The following is a 24,475-nucleotide window of genomic DNA, read 5'->3' as shown; positions in this document are numbered from 1 at the left end:
AGATACACACACAAAAAAGAGCAAGAAATCCAAACATAACACTAATGATAGTCATCAAATCATAAGGAAAGAGAGCAAAAGAAGAAGAAAGGAACAAAAAAGAACCATAAAAACAACTCCCAAACAATTAACAAAATGGCAATATGTACACACCTATGAATAATTATTTTAAATGTAAATGGACTAAATGCTCCAATCAAAAGACACAGAATGTTTGAAAGGAATATTACTGAGCCATAAAAAAGAATGAATCTTATGTGGCAGCCTGGATGGGAGGGGAGTTTGGGGGAGAATGGATACATGCATATGTATGGCTGAGTCCCTTTGCTGTGCACCTGAAACTATCACAACATTGTTAATCGGCTATACTCCAATATAAAATAAAAAGTTAAAAAAAAAAAAGGAATGAAATCTTGCCATTTGCAACAACATGGATGGATCTAGAGGGTATCATGCTTACTGAAATAAGTCAAACAGAGAAAGACAAATACTGTATGATTTCACTTACATGAGGAATCTAGAAAACAAAACAACTGAACAAACATAACCAAACAGAAACAGACTCATAGGTACAGAGAACAAACAGGTGGTTGCCAGAGGGGAGGGGGATGGGGGAAGTGAAGAAAAAGGTGAAGGAGATTAAGAGGTAAAAACTTTCAGATGCAAAATAAATGAGTCACAGGTACAACATGTACAGTATGGGGAATACAGTCAATAACTATGTAATATCTTTGTATGGTGACAGATAATAACCAGAGTTATCCTGGGGATGATTTTGAAATGTATAGAAATATACATTTCACTATGTTGTGCACCAGGAACTAACAGTGCTGTAGGTCAATTATACTTCAAAAACAAACAGACAAACTCATAGAAAAAGAGATCAGATTTGTGGTTACCAGAGGCGGGGGGAGGAAGTAGGAGGAGAGGGAATTGGATGAAGGTAGTCAAAACCTATAAACTTCCAGTTATAAGATAAATAAGTATTAGTGATGTAATGTACAACATGATAAATATAATTAACACTGCTGTATGTTACATATGAAAGTTAAGAGAGTAAATCCTAAGAGTCCTCATCACAAGGAAAAAATTTTTTTCTATTTGTTTAATTTTGTATCTATATGAGATGACGGATGCTCACTAAACCTACTGTGATAATCATTTCAGGATGCATGTAAATCAAACCATTACGCTGCACACTTCAAACTTATGCAGTGCTATAGGTCAATTATATCTCAATAAAACTGGAAGAAAAAAAATAAGGTGAAGTGACAACTTTTTCACTAAAACAAGAGGAATAGGAAATCAGCTTATTAGCTTATTCTTCAACGACCATACTGTACCTTCAATTCAATATACTACCTCTCAGGAAACAAACAACTGTTCAAATATAATTGACTTTAAGCAGAGTATTAACTTGTAGACAAACAGAAGAGAGAAAACCCAAATGGAACCTCTCTATTTTTACCTTGAAGAAGGACTTAGGTAGATACTCACGCCACATAGTCTGGCATCACGATCGGTTTCGGGATGTGGCCAGGGGGGATATGTCCACTCAGTCGCTCAGGTTTCATTTTTGTTGCTCTCAGTTCTTTAAAATTAACTTCTTGGTCTCTCTGTCTGTCACAACCGGTGGCCATGTCACACTACAGTTAGAGAGAAAAAGAGGATTTATTTATAAATGAAGGCAGAAGAAAAAAAAAAATCCCAACTTTATTCTTAGAAGAAGACTCGGGGGTGGGAGCAGGAGGAAGAAAAGTAGAGACAACAATCAACAATTTCCCTTCAGAATTACGTGTTTTATAGTCACATAGTTGTTCTGAATACTTTTGTAACAGTTAAGGGAAACACAGTGAGCTATGAGAGTATATAATAGATAAAACACCCTCCAATCCCAATCGTGGGATCATCAAAGGTGGATGATGAAATGGTAAATGTGTCTTAAGTACTTTTAAGATTAATACCCCAACTAACTGTAAAAGAACAGAAAATGTAGTTCAAAATAAGAAATTCAGCGATAAAAATGGAACAAGTCGACTTAAATGGAAAGAGAAAAAAATGACACCAGCAACTTGAAATGAATCAATTACAAGTAGCCACTGAGTAGGTCAGAATGGGGGACGAGTCACTTTGCTTCATCATCTGAAAAGGAGAGCAAGCAAAACCAAGGGAAGGGCGGTGGATGTCTTTACTTTCCCAGGTGTTCTTAACCTGCGGTTCCTTGAAGAGGTCCATGAGAATGCTGGAGATAGTGGTTTAAGTCACCTGGCTTCTACACTGGAGAGCTCCTAGAGGTCTCTGTAGGAAAAGGATCCATTTAAAGAGGGGGAAAGAACATGAGACAGAAATGCCCAAGGAGGAAGCATGGGGACAGACCTTAAGAGCTAAAATAGGGCTTCCCTGGTGGTACAGTGGTTAATAAGAGTCCACCTGCCAATGCAGGGGACACGGGTTTGAGCCCTGGTCCGGGAAGATCCCACACGTGTGGAGCAACTGGGCCTGTGCGTCACAACTACTGAGCCTGCGCCCTAGAGCCCACGAGCCACAACTACTGAGCCTGCGTGCCGCAACTACTGAAGCCCACGCTCTAGAGCCCACGTGCCACAACTGCTGAGCCCGTGTGTCTAGAGCCTGTGCTCCACAGCAAGAGAAGCCACTGCAATGAGAAGCCTGTGCACGACAAAGAAGAATAGCCCCCGCTCGCTGCAACTAGAGAAAGCCGGCGCACAGCAATGAAGACCCAATGCGGCCAAAAATAAAAATAAATAAATAAATAAATTTATTAAAAAAAAAAAAAAGAGCTAAAATAGCTAACAGGAGGGATGCAGAAGTGGAAGACCCAGGGGAGCCCACTCCAGAATGGGCAGGGTGAGGTGGATGTGTAGCTTTGGGGTTAGGAAAAGAGTGCTAGGGGGCCCCACTGGGCAGCGCCCAGAACACCAACCAAATTGGTGAGGCTGGTGGATGCCAGGAGAGGGGTTTCCGTGTTACACATAAAGGAGCAAGGTTCAGAGAGGTTCAGTAAATTCTCCAAGGTCTCAAGGCTCTGAGTGGAAAAGCCGCAATGAAAACCCAGCACTCTTCCGGGAATTCCCTGGCAGTCCAGCGGTTACAACTCCTCGCTCTTACGGCCGAGGGCCTGGGTCCTATAAGCTGCATGGCACGGCCAAAAAACAAAACACCTAAAAACCAAAACCCAACCAACCAACCAAACAAGCCAGCACTTTTTTGGCAAGTTGATTCTTTAAATGAGCAACACGAGGAAACAGGTTTACTTAAATGTATATCGCTCAATCCTAAAGCTAGAAATGAGTTTGTGATGGGGAGGGGGGCGGGCAAAGCCATACTGCTTGAGCATGTTGATCCCATGACACAGAAGAAAGCTCCCTCCACTCACCCCTTGGGGCTTCAGTCCATGCTTGCTGAATTAAATTCGCTGAACTAACCGAGAGTTGCTCAGGAGGGACCTGACTCCATTGAAAACAAAATATAAAACAAGATTTTAAAAAACCTTGCTCTTTACCTTGTCAGGCAGCTTTTAAAATCCTTTGTTTCCTGATTTCTCTATCTCTGAGGCTGCCTTTGAGGTCTGGTTTAACATTAGCTCATTCTAGAAACTACCAGCTGTTAACTCACCAAATAGCGCAGCCCACGGATTAGTGGGTTAGTCGGATTAGACGTGGAGGCTGCTGACCTGCCCTGGGGTAGGGCTACCAAGAGGGGAAGCTTGCACCCGAGGCGCTGGGTGGAAGGGGAACCAGGTCCCCTCGGCCAGAAAGGACGGCCAGCCATTGGCCCCAGACAGCAAGAACATGAGTGGGGAGCAGAAAACCCAGAGAAAAGGAGATCAAACAAGAGTATTTTAGGAAACATATTCTGAGGTCAGTATCTATCCCACTTTGTTCCTCGCTGGTCGGGATGTCATTTCTTCATCCTAATGAATTCTTTTATGTTTAATCTTGAAAATCCATCATGGTATTAAAATTAAGGGAAACTTTTTTGGCTTAAATAAGTGGATTTCCATTTCATGGCATCCCTTTTTAGCTTCTAAGTATTTAACCATCTGTTTCTCCCACGGCTGCCTGAGGAGTGGCCAGAGAGCACACTGACTCCCTAGTCAGCAGCCCCAGGCGTCAGGCTCGGTTTTCCGGGTCAAAATCACGAATTCTACCCAGGTAGTCACGTTGGGGAGGAGAGTCCATATGAGTTTTCTCCCCTCTCAGGTAAAGTTTTTTCAAGTAGAAACTATTCATTTTCCTTACTTGCCCATCTCTAATTCCAAGATTCACCTTTTAATATAAAAAGGGAGTTCTAAGAAGTCAGAATATTTCCACACAGACTATTTCACCTGCTTTACTTTTTTTTTTTTTCTGTTTTTATGCTCTTAAAATTTTCTTTCACTGTTTTTGGGTGAACCTCACTGATCATCAGTGCAGAAAACCCTACTGGGGAAAAAATATCTAGAACTAGATATGACTCAAAAAATTAAAATCTCTTCGGTCTTTCACGGGAAGGAGGTAGTTGGGCTCCAGCCCTGGGACACACCACTTTCAAACAGTACTCCTGATTACAAACACACAGCCCCAGATTTCATATGACCTTTCTTTGTATCTAGCAAAAACTAGCCTTGTCAGCACATATAAGAAAAGCTTTACTATGAAGCAAGAGAAAGTAATTAAGCCATGGGGTAAGTAATGCTATGGATATAATTACTAAGGTTTTCAAATTAAAAATGGGCTGAATGGGACTTCCCTGGTGGCGCAGTGGTTAAGAATCCGCCTGTCAATGCAGGGGACACGGGTTCAAGCTCTGGTCCAGGAAGATCCCACATGCCGCAGAGCAACTAAGCCCGTGCGCCACAACTACTGAGCCTGTGCCCTAGAGCCTGTGTGCCACAACTACTGAGCCTATGTGCCACAACTACTGAGCCCATGTGCCACAACTACTGAAGCCTACACGCCTAGAGCCCATGCTCTGCAACAAGAGAAGCCACTGCAATGAGAAGCCCGCGCACTGCAAGGAAGAGTAGCCCCTGCTCGCTGCAACTAGAGAAAGCCTGCGCGCAGCAACGAAGACCCTACGCAGCCAAAAATAAAATAAATTAATTAATTTAAAAAAATGGGCTGAATGAACACGCTGTCAAGTTAGAAATAGGGAGAGCCAGACATGTGTTTCAGGGTGCTTTTGTCCAATTTCTGATTCTCCCTCCCTTTGAGCGTATGATGTAATGATGCATAGACCCCAATCCCAAACCCACACTATTACTTTTGATACCCAGATTAGATTTTGACTTTTCTAGTTTAGAAAAGCAATCTACTCAACACGTAGGGACTTATTAGAATTTGTTTCTGTCTCTGTTTGATCTTACTTTATATAAATTATTTATTTTTTAAATGATCTTGCTTGCCTTTTAAAAATTGTGTTTGTGAAAATAGAAAACAAGAAGGGACAGCCTAGCTGATAGTTCCAAACAAGGGACAGGAAACTAAGTTCAGGGAGGGTAAGTAATTTCCCCAGAATCACAGAGCTAGTAGTACTCAAATTCAAATTTGCCTGATTCCAAAGTTTATTTTCTCTTCACCACACTACACTGCCTCTCCTGTGGTCATCTGCCAATTCTTCCCTACCAAGAACTGGGAAGGAAGCAGGGGAAAATCATACCCAGTGAGAAGCTGGAGATTCAACCTTTCCTATAAGGTTCCCATTGGTAAGTCCAACAGAGATTCCTCAATTAAGTCATGAGATTCCCTCTGTCTCTGAATACATTTAAATATGTTGATCCACAGTGACCCATCTCCCAGGAAAAGAGGCCTTTGAAAGGACGCTCTTTGCATTCTGCTCCCACATCTTGAGCGAGTAGAAGTTAACCGGACTGATAGGATTCTCCAAGAGTCTTAGGAATGGGGATTCTAACTCCGCTAAGGTTATTCCCGATTATTCCAGGACCTCTCAGGATCTGAGATGCTGCAACACACCCTGGACATACTGGGCACCAGCCTTCCAGGACAGCTGAAAAGGCCTACCTAGAACTCTCCAGCAGATCTTCTAATCCCGTACCACCTGTAGAAGCTGCATCAGACTACCCCATCATTTGGGGCAACTTCCTCCAGGCTCAGCCAAGCCTTTCAGGTTGACTCTACCCTGCACTTAATCTCCTTGGTAAGTCCCAGCACCTCAGGGACTGATCAGAAGGCCCATAAGTTCCACCAAGACCAAGAATGACCACCATTGCTGTGTCACTGCCACGCTGCAGCTTAGTGAGACAGTCCCATCCAGCCTGGTGCTGTGCAGTCAACATCTGCAAAAGGCATACCACCTTAAACCCCCACCAAGCAAAGAGATTCTTCTCTTGTGCCCCTGGAGATGTTCTGAAACATACTTCCTGATGTTAACATTCTGACTTCAGATTTTGATATCACCTGTTAACAAGAGTGTCAACTTTTAGAAAGTGAGTCTCCTTATATATTTTTTCTTATATATTTTTAGGCCTCTTTTCCATTCTGAGCAATACTTCTAATCCAGATCCATCTTCTAAACCAAAGTCTGATTAAGCTTGATCTTTTCCCTGCAGTGAATTTTATTTTAGAACTCTTACTGGGCTGTGATGTAGCAAAGGCTATCATTCCCGGTCAGGCTAAAATTTATAAGTTTCCTAGTCAGTCCCTCTGAGGGAGTAGGATTTACCAATGGGTTATAGCAATATGGCAATCTTGAATGAGAGTACTGGCAATGATCTGCCAAAGCCATTCTTATGATGACTCCGAGTTTGGAAGACTGCCCTCTCCATTTGGTCAAACTCACTTACATCTCTGTACTAACACTGGAAGTCAGCCATAGGTTAGGGAATTTGCACTTAAATCTCAAACAAAGGGCAGTGTTATTAATTATTTAAATATCAGCCTTATATTGCTTATCTCAATATTTGAAATGAGCATTTACTAACTTAACTTTTTTAAAACTTAAAAAAATTTGAATAGGTAATGTATAGACATAACGTATAATTCAAAAGGTCCAAAAGGATACATAATGGAAAGTAAGTCTCCCTCTTTACTTGTCCCCCCACAGTTAGCCAGTTACCCTCCTAAAGGCAACTACTATTTATCAGTTTCAAGTATATCTGATTTGTTTGTTTATTTATTTATTTATGGCTGCCTTGGGTCTTCGTTGCTGCACGCGGGCTTTCTCTAGTTGTGGCGAGCGGGGGCTACTCTTCATTGCGGTGCACGGGCTTCTCCTTGTGGTGGCTTCTCTTGTTGCGGAGCACGGGCTCTAGGTGCGCGGGCTTCAGTAGTTGTGGCACGTGGGCTCTCGAATGCGGGCTCAGTAGTTGTGGCGCATGGGCTTAGCTGCTCTGTAGCATGTGGCGCATGGGCTTAGCTGCTCTGTAGCATGTGGGATCTTCCCGGACCAGGGCTCGAACCCGTGTCCCCTGCATTGGCAGGCAGATTCTTAACCACTGCGCCACCAGGGAAGTCCCCTGATATGTATATTTCAGACAGCTTAAAACTGATGATCTATTTAGCTTACTGATCGTTAGTGTCACTGAGTCTAATTGAAATGTGTATCTTGACACAATAAATGTTGAATAAATAAATGAACATTTAAAACAAATTAAACACAAGGGAATCAGGAAGTTAAAACAAAGTACAATAAAAAAACAAACAAGGGCTTCCTTGGCAGTCCAGTGGTTAAGACGCTTCCTTGGCAGTCCAGTGGTTAAGACTCCGTGCTTCCACTGCAGGGGCTCGGATTTGACCCCTGCTCAGGGAAGCTCCACATGACACAAGGTGCAGCCAAAAAAACCCACAAACAAACAAACAAAATGCCACACACACACACACAAAGCAGTATTGCTCTAATTCTATGAACAATGTGTAAGTTGTAGAGGTTTGTAACATTAGGTCCACACTGCAGTGTGAGAGAGAAACTCTTCAGTATTCTGCAGACCAGCTAATTCCAGCCTGACTCATCCCACGCCTGGTCAGTCAGAAGTGGTCAGATATCTCTTGATTTCTAACGATTTATGGATATCCAAGAAAACCACAGTAGAGCTCAACTGTAATTCAGATGACTTCACATACGTGTCAGAAATCATTTAAGGACTTCCCTGGTGGCACAGGGGTTAAGAATCTGCTTGCCAATGCAGGAGACATGGGTTCAAGCCCTGGTCCGGGAAAATCCCACATGCCGCGGAGCAACTAATCCTGTGTGTCTGTGTCTGTGTGGGCTCTAGAGCGCCCATGAGCCACAATTACTGAGCCTGTGTGCCACAACTACTGAAGCCTGTGTGCCCAGAGCCCATGCTCCGCAACAAGAGAAGCCACTGCAATGAGAAGCCCGTGCACTGCTAAACCCCTGCTCGCCGCAACTGGAGAAAGCCCGAGCACAGCAATGAAGACCCAACACAGCCAAAAAAGAAAAAAAAAAAAAAAGTTGACTATAATTGGTTTCATTAAAAAAAAAAAAAAAAGTAATCATTTAATGCAACTGACCCTTTAAAAACCATGGCTAGGGACTTCCCTGGTGGCACACTGGCTAAGACTCTGTGCTCCCAATGCAGGGGGCCTGGGTTCGATCCCTGGTCAGGGAACTAGATCCCACATGCATGCCGCAACTAAGAGTTCACATGCCACAACTAAGGAGCCAGTGAGCCACAGCTAAGATCTGGTGCAACCAAATAAATTTTTTAATGAATCTTAAAAAAAAAAAAAAAAACCACTGTTAAATTCAGCATTTAACAATGCTGAATTTGAGACATTATCATTCATAAATTGATTTCCTGAGATGTCATAGAAACACAAATCTCTAAGCAAGTTAATTTTGTACTTCTTGCTGGCTTGCTCTCTCTCTCACACTCACACTCTACTAATCTTTCAACTGTGTTTTTCTTTTTCACCAGATTTGTAAGCCCCTGGAAAATGGAGATAATGCCATTGCTGTATCCATATCACTGGCCCACAGCCTGTCACATGTTTGTTCAATGAATTAATTAATGATGACAGCAATGTATTAATTATGATCGCTTGGAGAGGCTGTCGTTCATCCACTTAATAAATTCCATATTTCAGCATGAACAAAACATTTTCAAGTAATATCTGTATGTTACAACATAGAGAATAAAGTTAAAAAGAACCTCATCAAACGTATTTTCAAAACGAATGCACTTAACCAAGAACTTATACAAATTAGCAACCCAATAAAAAATCTGGACAGGATATGAACAGACAGTTAATAGGGAAGAAAATGCAAACATAACATATGAAGAATGCTCAACCTCACTCCTGATAAGAGACATGCAAATTATAACTACATTAGTACCGTTTTCACCTATCAGGTTGATAGATGCTAACAAATTTCCTGACACTGTGTTGGTCAGGGTGTGAGGAAGCCTGTAGTGCTGTTGGGGGTGGGAATTGGTAGAACTTCTATTGGGCAATCTAGCAGTCAAAACAAAAATGTACGCTGCTTTTCATCCAGAAATTCACTTCTCAGAATTTACATTTCCGGTGTACTTGTACTGGGTTGGTGAAAAAGTTCGTTCGTGTTTTTCTGTATCATCTTACGGAAAAACCCAAACAAACTTTTTGGCCAACCCAATACATATATGGAAGGAAGTATTTACTTATATGTATAAGGTTATTCACTGTGGCACTGTTTTTAATAGTGAGAGATTGGAAACGTTAATATACGATAAATTATTGTACATCCATAAAACGCAACACTACGTAGCTGTAAACCAAGAATGCAGAAATTTTCTGTGTACTACCTTAGAAATATATTAAGTGAAAAAAAGAAGGGACATAACAGCATGTGTGGCATGCTACCATTTGTGTAAAATACGAAGTAAAGCAAATATATATATATGTGTATGTGTATATATGTGTGTATATGTATATATCTCTCACACAGGATACTGGTAACACTGGTTGCCTCCACAGGAGAACTGGAAAGCCATGGTACAGGGTGAGAGAAGACTTTGTGTGAGAGACCCTTTTGAATTTTGATCCAAGGGAATATACTCCGTTTTCAGATAAACAAACAAACCCAAAGGTTGGATTCTTAACTTCTTGCTTAGAAATAATGCCCAGTATCTTAAAAAAGAACTTTTCAATGAGGTAAAATTATGATTATTAAAATACATTAAATTATTACATATATGTAAATAATTATAACAACAGCATCTTAGTTAATCTTCTCAAGCAATCTTGTGAGGTAGAAATTATTATTATTCCAGTTTTACAGATGAAGGAACCAAGGCCTGGGAAGGTTAAGTACCTTGTCTACTGTCACGCAGTTAAGTAAATGGTGGAACAGGGATTTCTTTCCCGACACAACAAAATTTGGCATCTGAAAGCAAGGTGAGAAGAATAGGAAAGAATGGGGAAGAACTTTAAAGAGACTGAAGAAAATTTGGGAGAATCACCTTCATTAAAAAAAAAAAAAAAAAAAAAAAAATTAGGGAGTTCCTTGGTGGCGCAGTGGTTTAGAATCTGCCTGCCAATGCAGGCGACACGGGTTCGATCCCTGGTCTGGGAAGATCCCACATGCTGCGGAGCAACTAAGCCCGTGCACCACAACTACTGAGTCTGTGCTCTAGACCCATGTGCCACAACTACTGAAGTCTGTGTGCCTAGAGCCTGTGCTCTGCAACAAGAGAAGCCACCGTAATGAGAAGCCTGTGCACCACAATGAAGAGTAGCCCCTGCTCACCGCAACTAGAGAAAGCCCGCGTGCAGCAACGAAGACCCAACGCAGCCAAAAATAAATAAATAAATAATAAAATTTTTAAAAAATTAAATTTAAATATGTAAGGAGAACCAACTAGGTTCACTTGTAGAAGCTTCATCTAACAAAATTAAAAGATGCTACAAATAACCTTGTCTGATCTGCTCCTCTTAGTATTAGGAAAAAGCTGAGGGACTTCCCTGGTGGTGCAGTGGTTAAGAATCCGCCTACCAATGCAGGGGACACGGGTTCGATCCCCGGGCCGGGAAGATCCCACATGCCGTGGAGCAACTAAGCCCGTGCGCCACAACTACTGAGCCTGCGCTCTAGAGCCCACGAGCCAGAACTACTGAGCCCGTGCGCCACAACTACTGAAGCCGGCATGCCTAGAGCCCGTGCTGCACAACAAGAGAAGCCACCGCAATGAGAAGCCCGCGCACCGCAACGAAGAGTAGCCCCCACTCGCCACAACTAGAGGTAGCCCACGCAAGCAACGAAGACCCAACGCAGCCAAAATGTAAATAAATAAAATTTTTAAAAGAATAAAAAAAAAAAAGGAAAGGAAAAAGCTGAAAGTCCTATTATGAACTTAATGCAATAGATACACTTTTACAGACAGATGATCTACTGTATAGATAAACAGGTAAGAGAGAAAATTGTTTAACAAATCTAGAGATAAAATATAATGTGAACTTTATTCTTACCATTTTCCTTTTCGATGGCAAGGATGGCTCACTTATCTGGAACAAAAAGAGTTAAAATGACTTTTCAGAGGTGTGTGAAGCTACCTTGCAAATATTTTTGTCCATTTGCATCTATAGCCCAATCTCAATTTTACAGATGTTGAGTCTCTACTGTACAGATGATCCTCCTACTCTTTTGGCCACGTTTTGATGGGCCAGTGGAGAACCAGAGGAGCAGGGATAACTGTGATTCCCTGTCAATCAGGAGCAGAGAGCAGAGTTGGAAATACGGAGATGGTGGTGACTCTTATGTGAGTTGCTTTGAATTACCTAGAGATTTTATTTATTCTTGGTTCCTATTACCTTGCACGATTAAAGAGTTTGGGATGGTTAAATTATAAAATTAATAGAAAAAAGCTATATGCCATTATGTCTTTTTTTTTTTTTTTTTAAATTTATTTATTTATTTATTTATGGCTGTGCTGGGTCTTCGTTTCTGTGCGAGGGCCCTCTCCAGTTGCAGCAAGTGTGGGCCACTCCTCATCGCGGTGCGCGGGCCTCTCATTATCGCGGCCTCTTCTGTTGCGGAGCACAGGCTCCAGACGCGCAGGCTCAGCAATTGTGGCTCACGGGTCCAGCTGCTCCGCGGCACGCGGGATCCTCCCAGACCAGGGCTCTAACCCGTGTCCCCTGCATTGGCAGGCAGACTCTCAACCACTGCGCCACCAGGGAAGCCCGCCATTATGTCTTTTAACATTTAGGAAGTTATAGCAACACACAAACAGGAATCATAGGTGACTCAAGTTTAATTAACCGTTATGCGAAGTCTTATAAAAACAAATTTTTGTTGAGAAAAGGAAAAGAAATAAAAGTACTGTTGATAACAGTCATATTCATGTAGAATTTGAAATGATATTAAGAACTCCGTTGTTATTAAACTTACATAAAATTATAAGGAAGTGTGTGCTTCACTATCTGGATTTCACACTGATTAGAATTTAAAGTTCCTTACTTTGTATACACAGATGTAAATTTAAAAAATAGGTGGCTCAGTGGTTAAGAATCCGCCTGCCAATGCAGGGGACATGGCTTTGAGCCCTGGTCCAGGAAGATCCCACATGCCGTGGAGCAACTAAGCCCGTGCACCACAACTACTGAGCCTGCGCTCTAGAGCCCATGAGCCACAACTAGTGAGCCTGCGCTCCACAACAAGAGAAGCCACCGCAGTGAGAAGCCCACGTACCGCAACAAAGAGTAGCCCCCGCTCAACTCAACTAGAGAAAGCCTGCGCGCAGCAACGAAGACCCAATGCAGCCAAAAATAAATAAATTAAATAAATAAATTTAAAAAAAATATGCTTACAGTGCTGAGATAAATTTTTAGAAACAACTTGAATCTATGTCAAGTTCTAGTAAGATAAATATATTTTATGACACTAGAGTATGGGGTTCCGTGTAGAACACATAAGGTACCTATTATAAAGTTAGTCAAGTTTTTTGCTGTTGTTATGAATAAGATTAAAAAAAAATACATAGGTCAGTGAGTAAATACATAGGTTATTGAGTATATAAGGAAGGATTTTATTTTTAGCTATAGTTTTGCCCAATATACACCATGTGCCATTGTACCTAGGAAGTCTTTGGAAAAGTGGGGAAAAAAATGCACTGTACAGTTGACTTAAAATTAAGAAAATATTTAAGGTAATACTGACATTTTCAGAGGCATAGGAAATTCTACTATACACTCCTCCTTAGAAGAAGAAAGCAAAACATCAACTTATTTCAGGGAATAATGAAGTTAGCAGAACATACTCTAACATTTTTGCTACCATTCCAAAAAAAATATTTTTAATAGGGCTTTTATATAATCTTATGCAGGTATTATCATCATTTCTTCTTTGTAGAAATTCAGTAGTTGTTTTCCCCTTAAGTATCGGACAGACAATACTGCAACCGACAAACTATATATTGTATTACACATCTGGGGTCTACCTGCAACATTCTACAAATGACACACCAGAGTGCGTTATCCTGGTCAGAGCATGTCAGATGCTGAGTGGGGCCTTTTGAACTTCAGACCTTTAAAAACAACAACAGCTTTGTTTTGAGAACTATACATATTTAAGGAGGGAGTAAACAGAAAGAAAGAGCAAAGATCATGAAATCCCTTACCTCCTGTTGCTCCATGTATTCCCTATGTCTCCGAGCCGCCTCGTGCCTCCATAACTTCAGGCAAACCAAAGCTCCAATGAGATAAACAATCATGGTGACAAAGAGGAAGATCATCGCTGCTATCTGTCCTCCTTCCACCCGGCAGAACGCTGCATTCACTGGCGTGTTAAATAATGGATAGTAGCAGAGTCCACCTCGGTTGGTATCGTTCACATAGACTATGGCTGCAGCCATGTACAAGATAAACAAGGAGACGTTAATCCCAAATTCAGTTAGGGGCCACCAATTTGAGTCCAAAAGAATGGTCCGATAATACATGGACATGCCAAGCACCAGAATAATAATGGTGGTGATCCAAGCCAATCCAGCAACCACAAGCACAAAAGGGGTTTTGGGGCCACTATAGTAATAGCCCCCATACATACTGCCCAGGCCGCCAACGCCTCCCATGCCATAGGGCTGTGAATATCCGAACAGGTTATACCACTCGCTGTCCTTGTGAATGTACGCCGTGACACAAGCGAAGACACCGGCCCCCAGCAGCAGCTCCACCACACCCAGAATCCGCAGCAGGCCTGCCCATGACTTCATGTAGGAATACCTCAGGTGATACTCCTCCACCTTCTCACTATAGGTTCGGGCTGTGTGTGTGCGTCGGCCTAGGGATCCGTAGGGATCATGGGGAAACACTGCCTGGGCCTCTTTCCGGGAACGACAGCTGCCTTCTGACCCACCCTGAGGATCTTCGCAGGAGTTGGGGGGTGAACAGTGGTTTGGTCTTGCGGGAGAGGCTGGAGGTGAACACTCCACTCCATCGGAGATGTATCTGATGTCTGACACCGGCTTATCCCACTCTGGGTCCTTTTTCTTCCCTCTGAAGAAGTTCTTCCAGGACTCAGGGACAAAGCGCCTTACAGGCTTGAGATCTGGCGCTACGGCCGGTTCCTCTGTGTCACTTGAGTAGAATTCTGGGCCAAATGGTGGCTGTAATGGGAGAGGGGGTGGTGGCAACGGATCAGCGCTCACAGCCAGCTCACTGTCGTGAAGAGTCTGGAAGGTTCTTACGGTGCCATCTTGATAGTCTGAGTCCCTTGGGACCTCATCGTAGCGCCTGTCCCGATTCCTGGATCTTCCGTCATTTGACAACATTTGTGATGTTCACACCTGGGGCCAAGATTAAAGTTATCACTTATGCTTATTTATCCTTTCAGTGATGCCGGTTTCATTCACTTAGTAGCAAATGATCATATTCAGGAAACCAACATGATCATATCTAATTATTATGATATATAAAAATGACAACATAAATTGTGTACACTTTAAACATGTGTAACAATTATGTTAGCCAGGGATCTACTAATCATTCTATGAGATTTTAAGGGCAATCAAAATTTTAAATCTTAGCTCTTGATTAAAACATAAGTTGAATTTACCTATGAGCCCTATAAACAACAAAATGCAAAAAACCAAAAATGAGACTAAAATTTAATAATACAGGATGCTAACACATTCCAAGTAGAGTCCTTTCCTCAAATATCTAAATCAACATATTTAAGAGTTTGAACATACCAAAATGTGATGGGTCAGCAAATACTCTTCACTTTCATTAACTGAAGTCTGCTTTGGAATGGCCCAGGAGAAGCAGTCTGATAAACACAGGGAGTGGAGAGTCCCTTTCTTTTCTAACTCGGGAAGTCACGTTACAGGAGTTGCTTCTTCCACTCTAATAGTATAACACTTGATGCTAGATATAAAAAATTGAATTCTCAGAAAAAAAAAATCACCAAAGGCTAAGATTCCCTGAAAGTACAGCACAGAGCGGCAGCAATGGCCATGGACATCACTCTTTCCAGAGCAATTATTTAAAGGTGACTTGCTGTTGCCATGGAAAGACTCAAAAAGTATCTTACAGGGTATTCAATCCACCTGAAAAATAAAGCATAGAAAAAGCACTTTTTATCAAACCTGTTGATTTCCTTCATGAAATCAATGACCTGGACATGTATGTAAAAAGGAAACTATTTGCTAATATAACTACTAGGTTTAAGGCACAATGATTTTCTCCCTCAAATTGCTCATGAGTATTTACTGAAGACTCGCTGGACACATGGTATTGTACTTGGCACTGTAAAGGTCTCAAAATTAAAGCTGGTAATCCCACCTTTACGGTGTTGAACAATTTAGAAATTCCTAAGGCTTTGTTGTGTTTTACTTTGTAAAATGGAGATCTATCACTCAACAAGTATTTACCGAGTGCCTGCCATGCACCAGGCTTGCTGAAGATGTATCAGTGAACAAAGCCAATGGAAATCCTTGCCTTCATGGAGCTTAAATTCCAGTGGTGGGGCGGGGGTGACAGATGATAGATAAAGCAAGTGAAATGTATCGGATGCCTAGGAACAAAGTTAATAAAGAGGATAAGAAGTGCAGTGTGCACAGGGTGTTATAATTTTAAACAGAGTGACGAGGGAAGTCTTCAGAGAGAACGTGACATCTGAATATAGAAATGAAGGAGATGAGGGAGGAAGCCAGGCAGGTATAAGGGGTAAGTGTTCCACACAGATGGAACAGCTAGTGTAAAAGCCTTAAAGTGGGAGTGCCTGGCATGTTCGAGCACTGTTAAGGAATGGAGGCAGCAGCAGGGTGAGTGAGAGGGTGAGTAGCAGAATTGAGGCCATCTGAATCGTTAGGGCTTAAAAATCATTAGAGGGACTTCCCTGGTGGTGCAGTGGTTAAGAATCCGCCTGCCAACGCAGGGGACATGGGTTTGAGCCCTGGTCTGGGAAGATACCACATGCGCGGAGCAACTAAGCCCCTGCGCCACAACTACTGAGCCTGTGCTCTAGAGCCCTTGAGCCACAACTCCTGAGCCTACGTGCCACAACTACTGAAGCCCACACACCTAGAGCCCGTGGTCCGCAACAAGGGAAGACACCACAATAAGAAGCCCGCGCACCGCAACGAAGAGTAGCTCCTGCTTGCCACAACTAGAGAAAGCCTGCGCGCAGCAATGAAGACCCAATGCAGCCAAAAATAAACAAATAAATAAAATAAATTTTAAAAATAAATAATTAAATAAAAATCATTAGAAAGATTAAGGCTTCTATTGGGAGTGAGAAGCCATTGGAAAATTTTCAGTAGAGGTCTGACATGATATGACTTATTTTAACCGGATCACCCTGGGTGCTCTGTTAAGAGTACATTCCAGGAGAAAAGGGTGAAAAGAGGGAGACTGGCTAGGAGGCCACTGAAATACAGTTGACCCTTGACCAACATAGGGGTTAGGGGCACCAACTCTCTTCGCAGTCAAAAACCCAAGTGTAACTTTATAGTCGGTAATATGTAGTTGTGGTCCCGAATCCACGGATTCAACCAATTGCAGACCACGCAGCACTGCAGTACATATTTATTGAAAAAAAAAAAACGCATATAAGTGGACCCCTGCAATTCAAACCTGTGTTGTCCAACTGTAATCCAATGGACCATGGTGGTAGCAACGAAGATAGCAAGAAGAGGTTAAACTCTATGTTCAGGGAATTAAAAATTTTTATTTTAGAAATTTCCAAACACAATAAAAAGTGGAAAGAACAGTATTATGAGCCCTTATGTGCCCATCAACCACTTTCAATAATTATCAATTTATGACCAATCTTGTTTCGTCTATACCCTCTACCTTATTCCTTTTGTCAATAGATTACTTTAAAGCAAATCCCAGACACCAGATCATTTCATCTGCAACATTTCTCCAACCCTCCAGCTTAGTCCTAGGAGAAGCAGCCTGAAGAGAGCCTGAGATACCTGTTAGAAGTCCAGGTAAAGATATCAAGTAGGCAGTCTACCCACAGAAGGGTATATACTACCACAGACTAAACGCAAGCACCTGGGTACTGGGTGGAGATGGAGAAGAGGTCTAAATTCTAGGGTCTTCTAATGGGCCACTCCAATTTTAGAGAATTAACTGTGAGTCCCAGCATGGTGCCCAGTGCAAAGTAGGAGAAAAAATTTAGTATAGAAAAAAATTTCTACAATGATAGCAATTAGTAGTTATTTTTTTGTCTTTCATCGCTTTATCTGTTGTCTAAAAACATTTAAATTCTAGGAATGCATAGTACTAGTATAATTCTTGAAATACATTTTCCTAAAAATAGTAGAGGCAAAAGCACAACAAATAACTTTAGCAAGTTTTACATATCCTTCAATATCTTTGATATACAGGCATTTAAAGGATACCGGTTGCTTAATTTAACTCACTGGCAAAAGTATGCTTCACTATAATGGATTTAATTCATGCTCACCTGTGAAATGTGGCTTATTTGAATTAGATCACCTTATCAGTGTTTAAATAAAAAGCCAAAATTACAAATTTGAAGAATTGTGGAATAGCAAATTATGTAATTTTGGAAGGGAATAATAGTCAGTTGTAGTTTACCACATTTCAATGTCTGGATACCCCTAGCATCTCTCAGGGTGTCACTGAGAGTCCACTTAGAATCAGCACGCTGAGGCAGAGAGAGTCTTTGTTTTGTTCCAGCCCCCGGGGCCCTACTCCATTCTGTTGGCACACAAATCTCCGAAAGTCAAAGCGGTGGGAGGAGAAATGGTTCTCCCCAGCCAAGTGTTATAGGAATCCAGTTGGTCACCTTTACACCAACAGAATCACCACTAACCTGGCTTTAAAGTTTTGCTGGCCCCGAGAAAGGGGCCGATTTCAGACGTTTCTGGGTTTCCAGGGGGATGGGAAATCCCCTGCGCTCTGAACTGAACCCTCGAGCGAGTGCCCGGGAATACAGAGCATCCTCGTCGGGGGTCCCTCCCCAGGCCGCGGCTCGGCGCTACGCCCCCGACCCACCAACCTCGCTCAGTCCTCAGCTCTGCCCACCCAGGTGCGCGTCTCCGCGTCAGAGGGAAAATACACTCTTCATCTCCCGAGACTGTCCCCAAAGTGGCCGGAACTAAGTCGGGCCGGACGTGCCCAGGTCTGGATAACCCCGCGCCCGGAAGGACCGCGGCTTCGCGACTTGGGATGGGCGCGTCTCGCCCGGCACCTGTGTCCGCCGAATGAAACCTGGCTGGTCAAGGGGCCCTCCGGCCTCCCAGGCCCCCGTTCTCCCCGGGGCCCCGCACCCCTTACCGCGCCGGCGCCCGGCCTCGGGCGCACGTAGTAGCCGGCCGCGCAGCGAGCGCGCCGCTCCTAGGGACCGAGGGACGCCGAGGGCTCCCTCCCCGCCGCGCGCCTGCCTGGGGTCAAGCGGCCCCTCCCCGGGGTCCGACGGCCCCTCCCCGCCCACGTCCCGGTCACGTGGGCCCCACCCCTGGCGCTCCGCTCACCTGCGCAGCCGCCGGGAAGTGCGCGCCCGCCGCCCGCGGCTCTGAAACCGGGATTGGGCGCCGGGGGCGGGGCCGGGGCGAGATGAACTTCGCCCTGTCCGGCTTTGTCAGGCCCGGACTCCCGCCTGGGGCCCGGGCGGGTCGGTGCCCTCACCCCCACCCCCACCCCCACCGCACCTCAGGGCAACAGCTAGGAGAGCTCTGGAAAGGTCGTTAAGGGTGAGAGCAAACCCTCCGGAAAGTTTTCTTCGCAAGGTTGCAATCCCCTTCCTTTCTATTTTTGAAAAAGTTTGGCACTGGATGAAGGAGACTTGCATACTATGCCCAGTGACACATGGAAGACCGTGCGTGTTAAGAATCATTGAAAGACAGGAGAAACAAAACAAAACAAAACAAATTCAACATTTTAATTTTGATATAAATTATGTAAATAGTTTCCAGAAAGTATCTAAAATATTCCACTGTACAACATATAAAAATGGTATCTGAAGAAGCTAGAGACCAGAGAGAAATTGTGAATAAGGCACAAAGTTTATTTACACTCTTAATTGCATCCTAAACTGTTTTATAATTCTTATTTACAACCCACAGAGTTTCTGTATTCTGAATTATTCCTTCACATTTTCTGATATTTGGCATAATGTTCAAACACATTTCATACACACTGACCTCTCCCAACACCACTCACAAGACTAAATAAATACTAGAGAAAAAGATTAAGAGATTATTTGAAGGTTTGATCTTCTATTTACTTCAACATGACAGAAATCAGTTCTCTGTGCTGAAATACTACAAGAGTGAAGAATTAACAAACTAATTCACCTGAAAAGTCTATTATCTCTGTTCAAGTACCACTGAATAAAACGAATATGAATCTGTCAAGTAACAATCTCATGGGCAGGCTGCTTTCTATGTCTCATCACTCTCATAGTCTTCTATTATCATGTCTTCTTCTTCCATGTCTCTCTGGGCTGAAAAGGGCTGAGGCTGGCTGGCAGGCAGTTCACTCCCACTATCCTGACTCAAAGGAAGAGACCAGGTTTCAGGTTCAGCTGTTTGAGTGCGTTCACCCAGCGCTTCCTCTGCAGGCTGCCCTCCACTAGGCTGGGCTTCATCTCCACTGTCCAGGTCTATCATTCCATGCTCCCTGTCAGTCAGGGCTTCCATTTTCAATCTGCCAGATTCGTAACACAGGCATTAATAATAATCAAAGGAGGGGATTCCTTTAAGTTACACCATGAGTGTGGTGTTTATGAAGCCCTCTCCTGTAGTCTCTCAGTTACCTTCCTTGTGCTGTTTAGCCAGGTGGTCCGGTTTATTTAACAATATAAACAAAACTAAAAAGTAAATGACAAACTGAATAAATCATTACAACTTATAATACAACCAAGTTAATTAATATCTTTAGTAAAGAGTTCTTAAAAAAAGAAAGAATTAAATGGAATAGGAAAACAGACATAAAACATGTACAGATAGCTTACAGAAGAATGGTTACTAAATAAATTGCTCAACCTAATTTGTAATTTTAAAATGGAAATTAAAATAATATTGTCATCTTTCAAACTGGTAAAGACCTTTTAAAATAATAAAACCCAGTGGTGGTAAGAGGAGAAAAGAACATGCTGAAACACTGTTAAGTGGGCATAAGATTGGCAAAATATTCTTGGAAGCAATCTGGCAATACAGAGGAAAGGTGTATATCCATTGATCCAGCAATTTTATTTCTAGGAATTCATCCTACATAAATAGTATTTGATATGCATGATGATTTAGCTTCAAGGAAGGCTGTGACAACAAAAGCTGGAAACAAGCTAAATGTACAAAACCAAGGTGTAGGAGGACTTCCCTTGTGGTCCAGTGGTTAAGAATCAGCCTTCCAACACAGGGGATGCGGGTTTGAACCCTGGTCGGGGAACTAAGATGCCACGGGGCAACTAAGCCTGTGCGCCACAACTAGAGAGAAGCCCACGTGCCACAACTAGAGAGAAGCCCTCGCGCTGTAACGAAAGATCCTATGTGCCACAACTAAGACCCAATGCAGCCAAAAATAATAAATAAACAAAACAAAACAAGGTGTAGGTTCAATTATAGGAAATTATGCAGCTATTAAATAGCAATATTAAATGTTAAGTTTAAGTATTAATATTCAATATTATCAATATAAATCAAAGATAATGTTAAAATGGTCACTAATGTTAAAATGGTCACTATAAATGAAAGACAACAGTACTAGTCATTGTCATAAGTAGCACTGACAAATCCTGCCTCCCAATTCAGATCAAGTAGCTGAACCAATAATAAAACAGTGACTCCCATTCTTTTAATTACATCTTAGGAGAAAAAAGACAATAGAAGACAATGGTCTTCCCTTGATTTTGATGTCATAATCTTGTGGGGAAAGGAGCCAGTGAAAACAGCTGGTCCTCCTTTGATTTAGAGGGAAGTGAGGAGAAAAGGGAAGTTTATAAAAGGTCTGAGCCCTGATCACATCCCAGTGGGACGATGCTGTAAGATCCATCCATCACTGTATTTCTGTAAAAGGAAAGATGGGCTCCCAATAGCTAAGACATTATAAGGAAGAAACCATTAACACTACAAAGGCCTTTCCTGAATCTATGAAGGCAGAGGAAAAAAAAGCCCAGATAAGCAAGTTTTCCATTTGGGACCAGGAATAGGAGAACTAGTAGAAGGGGTAATAGATGCCATTTCTATCATTTACTTTTATCCTTGCAACCAGGAAGCAAGCACTTTTTAACCTTTTTTAGAATACCTGAGTGCATAATTTGACCTTACAAATAAGCCAAGTAGAAATGAACTACAAGCACTGTGTTAATCACTGATATTAGGCCAGAAGCCATTTTGCAATGGAATGAACAGTACAGACGTAGATTTATCTCTCTATATCTATATATTTTTTTATTTGTCTGAATTTTCTGTGATAAAGAAATAAAAAAGACAGTGCTCTTTTGAGGTAGTTCCTGATTACTGCAGTCTCCAAATATAGGCTAAGAACACCTCTTGGCATGAAAGCTGAAAAGGGGTTTTCATCTATGCAAAATTTGAACTCAAGGATTTTAAAGATTCCTCTGCCTCTGTGATTCAATGATTCTATTTAGCCTAACAGTCCATTCTGAGATGGTGAAAATAGCTGTTACATGTAATATATATAATAGATGGGTCTACAATGCAATCACATGGTCTCTGATCACTGGTACAACATGTATTTCTTGGTCTTTACAGATAACATTTATTGACTGTATAATGAATAAATACATAAGGTATTTGGTGGTTATTTCAGTAACAGCTCTTCGAAAATTAAAATGATCAGCTTACCTTCCAAAGTGTCGCTTCAGAGGAAGTCTTCCAATATCTTGGATAAAAGAAATCTGAGCTAAAAGAGATTTTTAAAAAGCTTTAAATAGACATTTCTCCAAAGAAGAATGGCCAAAAAGCACATGAAAAGATGCTTAAAGTCACAAATTGTTAGGAAAATGCAAACCAAAACCATGAGATACTATTCCATACCCCTAAGATGGCTATTATCAAAACACCCCATAAAACAACAAGGTTTGACAAGGACGTGGAGAAAGCTGTAGAAATATAAAATGGTGTAGCTGCTGTGGAAAATCGTAAGGTAGTTCCTCAAAAAATTAAAAACAGAATTACTATATGATCTAGCAATTCCACTTCTGGGTATACACCCAAAAGAATTGAAAGCAAGATCTTGAAGAAACATCTGTATATCCATATTTATAACAACATTATTCATAACAGTCAAAAAATGGAAGCATATATGTATACGTATAGCTGATTCACTTTGTTATACAGCAGAAACTAACACACCATTGTAAAGCAATTATACTCCAATAATGGTGTTTAAAAAAAAAAAAAAGTGGAAGAAACTTAAGTGTCCAAAAACAGATGAATGGATAAACAAAATGTGGTAAATATATACAATGTAATATTATCCAGCCTTAAAAAGGAAGGAAATTCTGACACATGCTATAACATGGATAAACCCTGATGACATGCTAAATGAAATAAGCCAGTCACAAAAAGACAAATATTGTATGGTTGCACTTAAGTGGGTACCTAGGGTGGTCAAATTCATAGACAGAAAGCAGGTAGTGTTGGACTTCCCTGGTGGCACAGTGGTTAAGAATCCATCTGCCAATGCAGAGGACACAGGTTCAAGCCCTGGTCTGGGAAGTTCCCACATGCCACAGAGCAACTAAGCCCGTGTGCCACAACTACTGAGCCTGTGCTCTAGAGCCCGCAAGCCACAACTACTGAGCCCACGTGCCACAACTACTGAAGTCCATGCGCCTAGAGCCCGTGCTCCACAACAAGAGAAGCCACCACAATGAGAAGCCCACGCATCACAACAAAGAGTAGCCCCTGCTCGCCGCAACTAGAGAAAGCCCGTGTGCAGCAATGAAGACCAAACACAGTCAAAAATAAATAAATGAAATAAATAAATTTAAAAAATAAAATAAAATAAAAGAAGTAAAGGGAGCTATAATGACAATGACTCATCAAATAGGGAATATCAGTAAAGAGAAGGAAATTGCAAAAAAGAACCAAATGGAAATTCTGGACTTGATAAGTACAATAACCAAAATGAAAAGTCCACTACAGGGGCTCAACAGTAGATATGAACTGGGAGAAGAAATAATCAGTAACCTGGAACACAGACTGATAGAGATTATGCAATCAAAGAGAAAACAGAATGAAACGTGAGATACCTGTAAGCATTCCAACAAACACTAATGGAGGACTAGAAAAGAGGACAGAGAGAAATGAGCAGAAGAAACATAAAGAGAAAATGTCTGAAATGACATAGTAAAGTGAAAGAAATGGGATAAAAATTGATGAATAAAAAGAAAAGCCAAGGGCTTCCCTGGTGGCGCAGTGGTTAAGAATCCGCCTGCTAATGCAGGGGACACAGGTTTGAGCCCTGGTGAGGGAAGATCCCACATGCCTCGGAGCAACCAAGCCCATGTGCCACAACTACTAAGCCTGTGCTCTAGAGCCCGCAAGCCACAACTACTGAGCCCACGTGCCACAACTACTGAAGCCCGCATGCCTAGAGCCCATGCTCCACAACAAGAGAAGCCACCGCAATGAGAAGCCCGCACACCACAAGGAAGAGTAGCCACTGCTCACCACAACTAGAGAAAGCCCGCGCGCAGCAAAGACCCAACACAGCCAAAAATAAATAAATTAAAAAAAAAATAAAAGTCAGACCACAAGACTTAAAAAAAAAAAGCCAAAACATCCTATTTTTGACTAAATTTTATAAACCTTCTAAAGTTTGCAAATCAAACACTACCTTACCTTTTTAAAAATCCACTACACAATACAATTAGGATTTTTAAAAAACAGCTTTTTGATATGGAAAACTTAAAGAGTTGTGATCCTGGAATCTGAACTTTCTAGTGGATATAATGATTCTCTAGATGATTCCAATGTGAGTAATCCAAACCAATACTTCTCAAACTCCTCAAACATCTCCTGCATAAGAATCACCTGGAGAATCTTGCTAATTGATCTTGCAGATCAATTCAG

The 24,475-nt window shown here is 41.9% G+C and overlaps 2 protein-coding genes across 5 annotated transcripts in view; both read right to left on the bottom strand.

Moving 5' to 3' along the window:
- Positions 1 to 18,854, bottom strand: part of MARVELD2 (MARVEL domain containing 2) — a 28,180-nt gene extending 9,326 nt beyond the window's left edge. The window contains exons 1-5 of one of the 3 annotated variants that reach the window (XM_061187880.1): positions 18,711 to 18,854; positions 15,149 to 15,505; positions 13,580 to 14,743; positions 11,430 to 11,465; positions 1,498 to 1,646 (exon numbers count right to left, since the gene is read on the bottom strand). In XM_061187880.1, coding sequence (XP_061043863.1) covers positions 1,498 to 1,646; positions 11,430 to 11,465; positions 13,580 to 14,728 — 1,334 coding nt within the window. In that variant the 5' untranslated portion in view covers positions 14,729 to 14,743; positions 15,149 to 15,505; positions 18,711 to 18,854. The remainder of the gene's footprint in view (positions 1 to 1,497; positions 1,647 to 11,429; positions 11,466 to 13,579; positions 14,744 to 15,148; positions 15,506 to 18,710) is intronic. The other 2 variants (XM_061187882.1, XM_061187881.1) reach the window with 2 other exon arrangements.
- A 516-nt stretch (positions 18,855 to 19,370) lies between these two features.
- The window catches only part of RAD17 (RAD17 checkpoint clamp loader component), a 29,336-nt gene continuing 24,231 nt past the window's right edge, over positions 19,371 to 24,475 (bottom strand). For both annotated transcript variants that reach the window (XM_061187878.1, XM_061187879.1), the window contains exons 16-17: positions 22,241 to 22,298; positions 19,371 to 20,081 (exon numbers count right to left, since the gene is read on the bottom strand). In XM_061187878.1, the coding sequence (XP_061043861.1) occupies positions 19,817 to 20,081; positions 22,241 to 22,298 (323 nt within the window). In that variant the 3' untranslated portion in view covers positions 19,371 to 19,816. The remainder of the gene's footprint in view (positions 20,082 to 22,240; positions 22,299 to 24,475) is intronic.

The sequence above is a fragment of the Eubalaena glacialis genome, chromosome 4, assembly GCF_028564815.1.
Source record: "Eubalaena glacialis isolate mEubGla1 chromosome 4, mEubGla1.1.hap2.+ XY, whole genome shotgun sequence".
Lineage (NCBI taxonomy): Eukaryota > Metazoa > Chordata > Mammalia > Artiodactyla > Balaenidae > Eubalaena > Eubalaena glacialis.
Note: the sequence above shows the minus strand (reverse complement) of the source record. Positions and strands in the feature narration are given on the sequence as shown.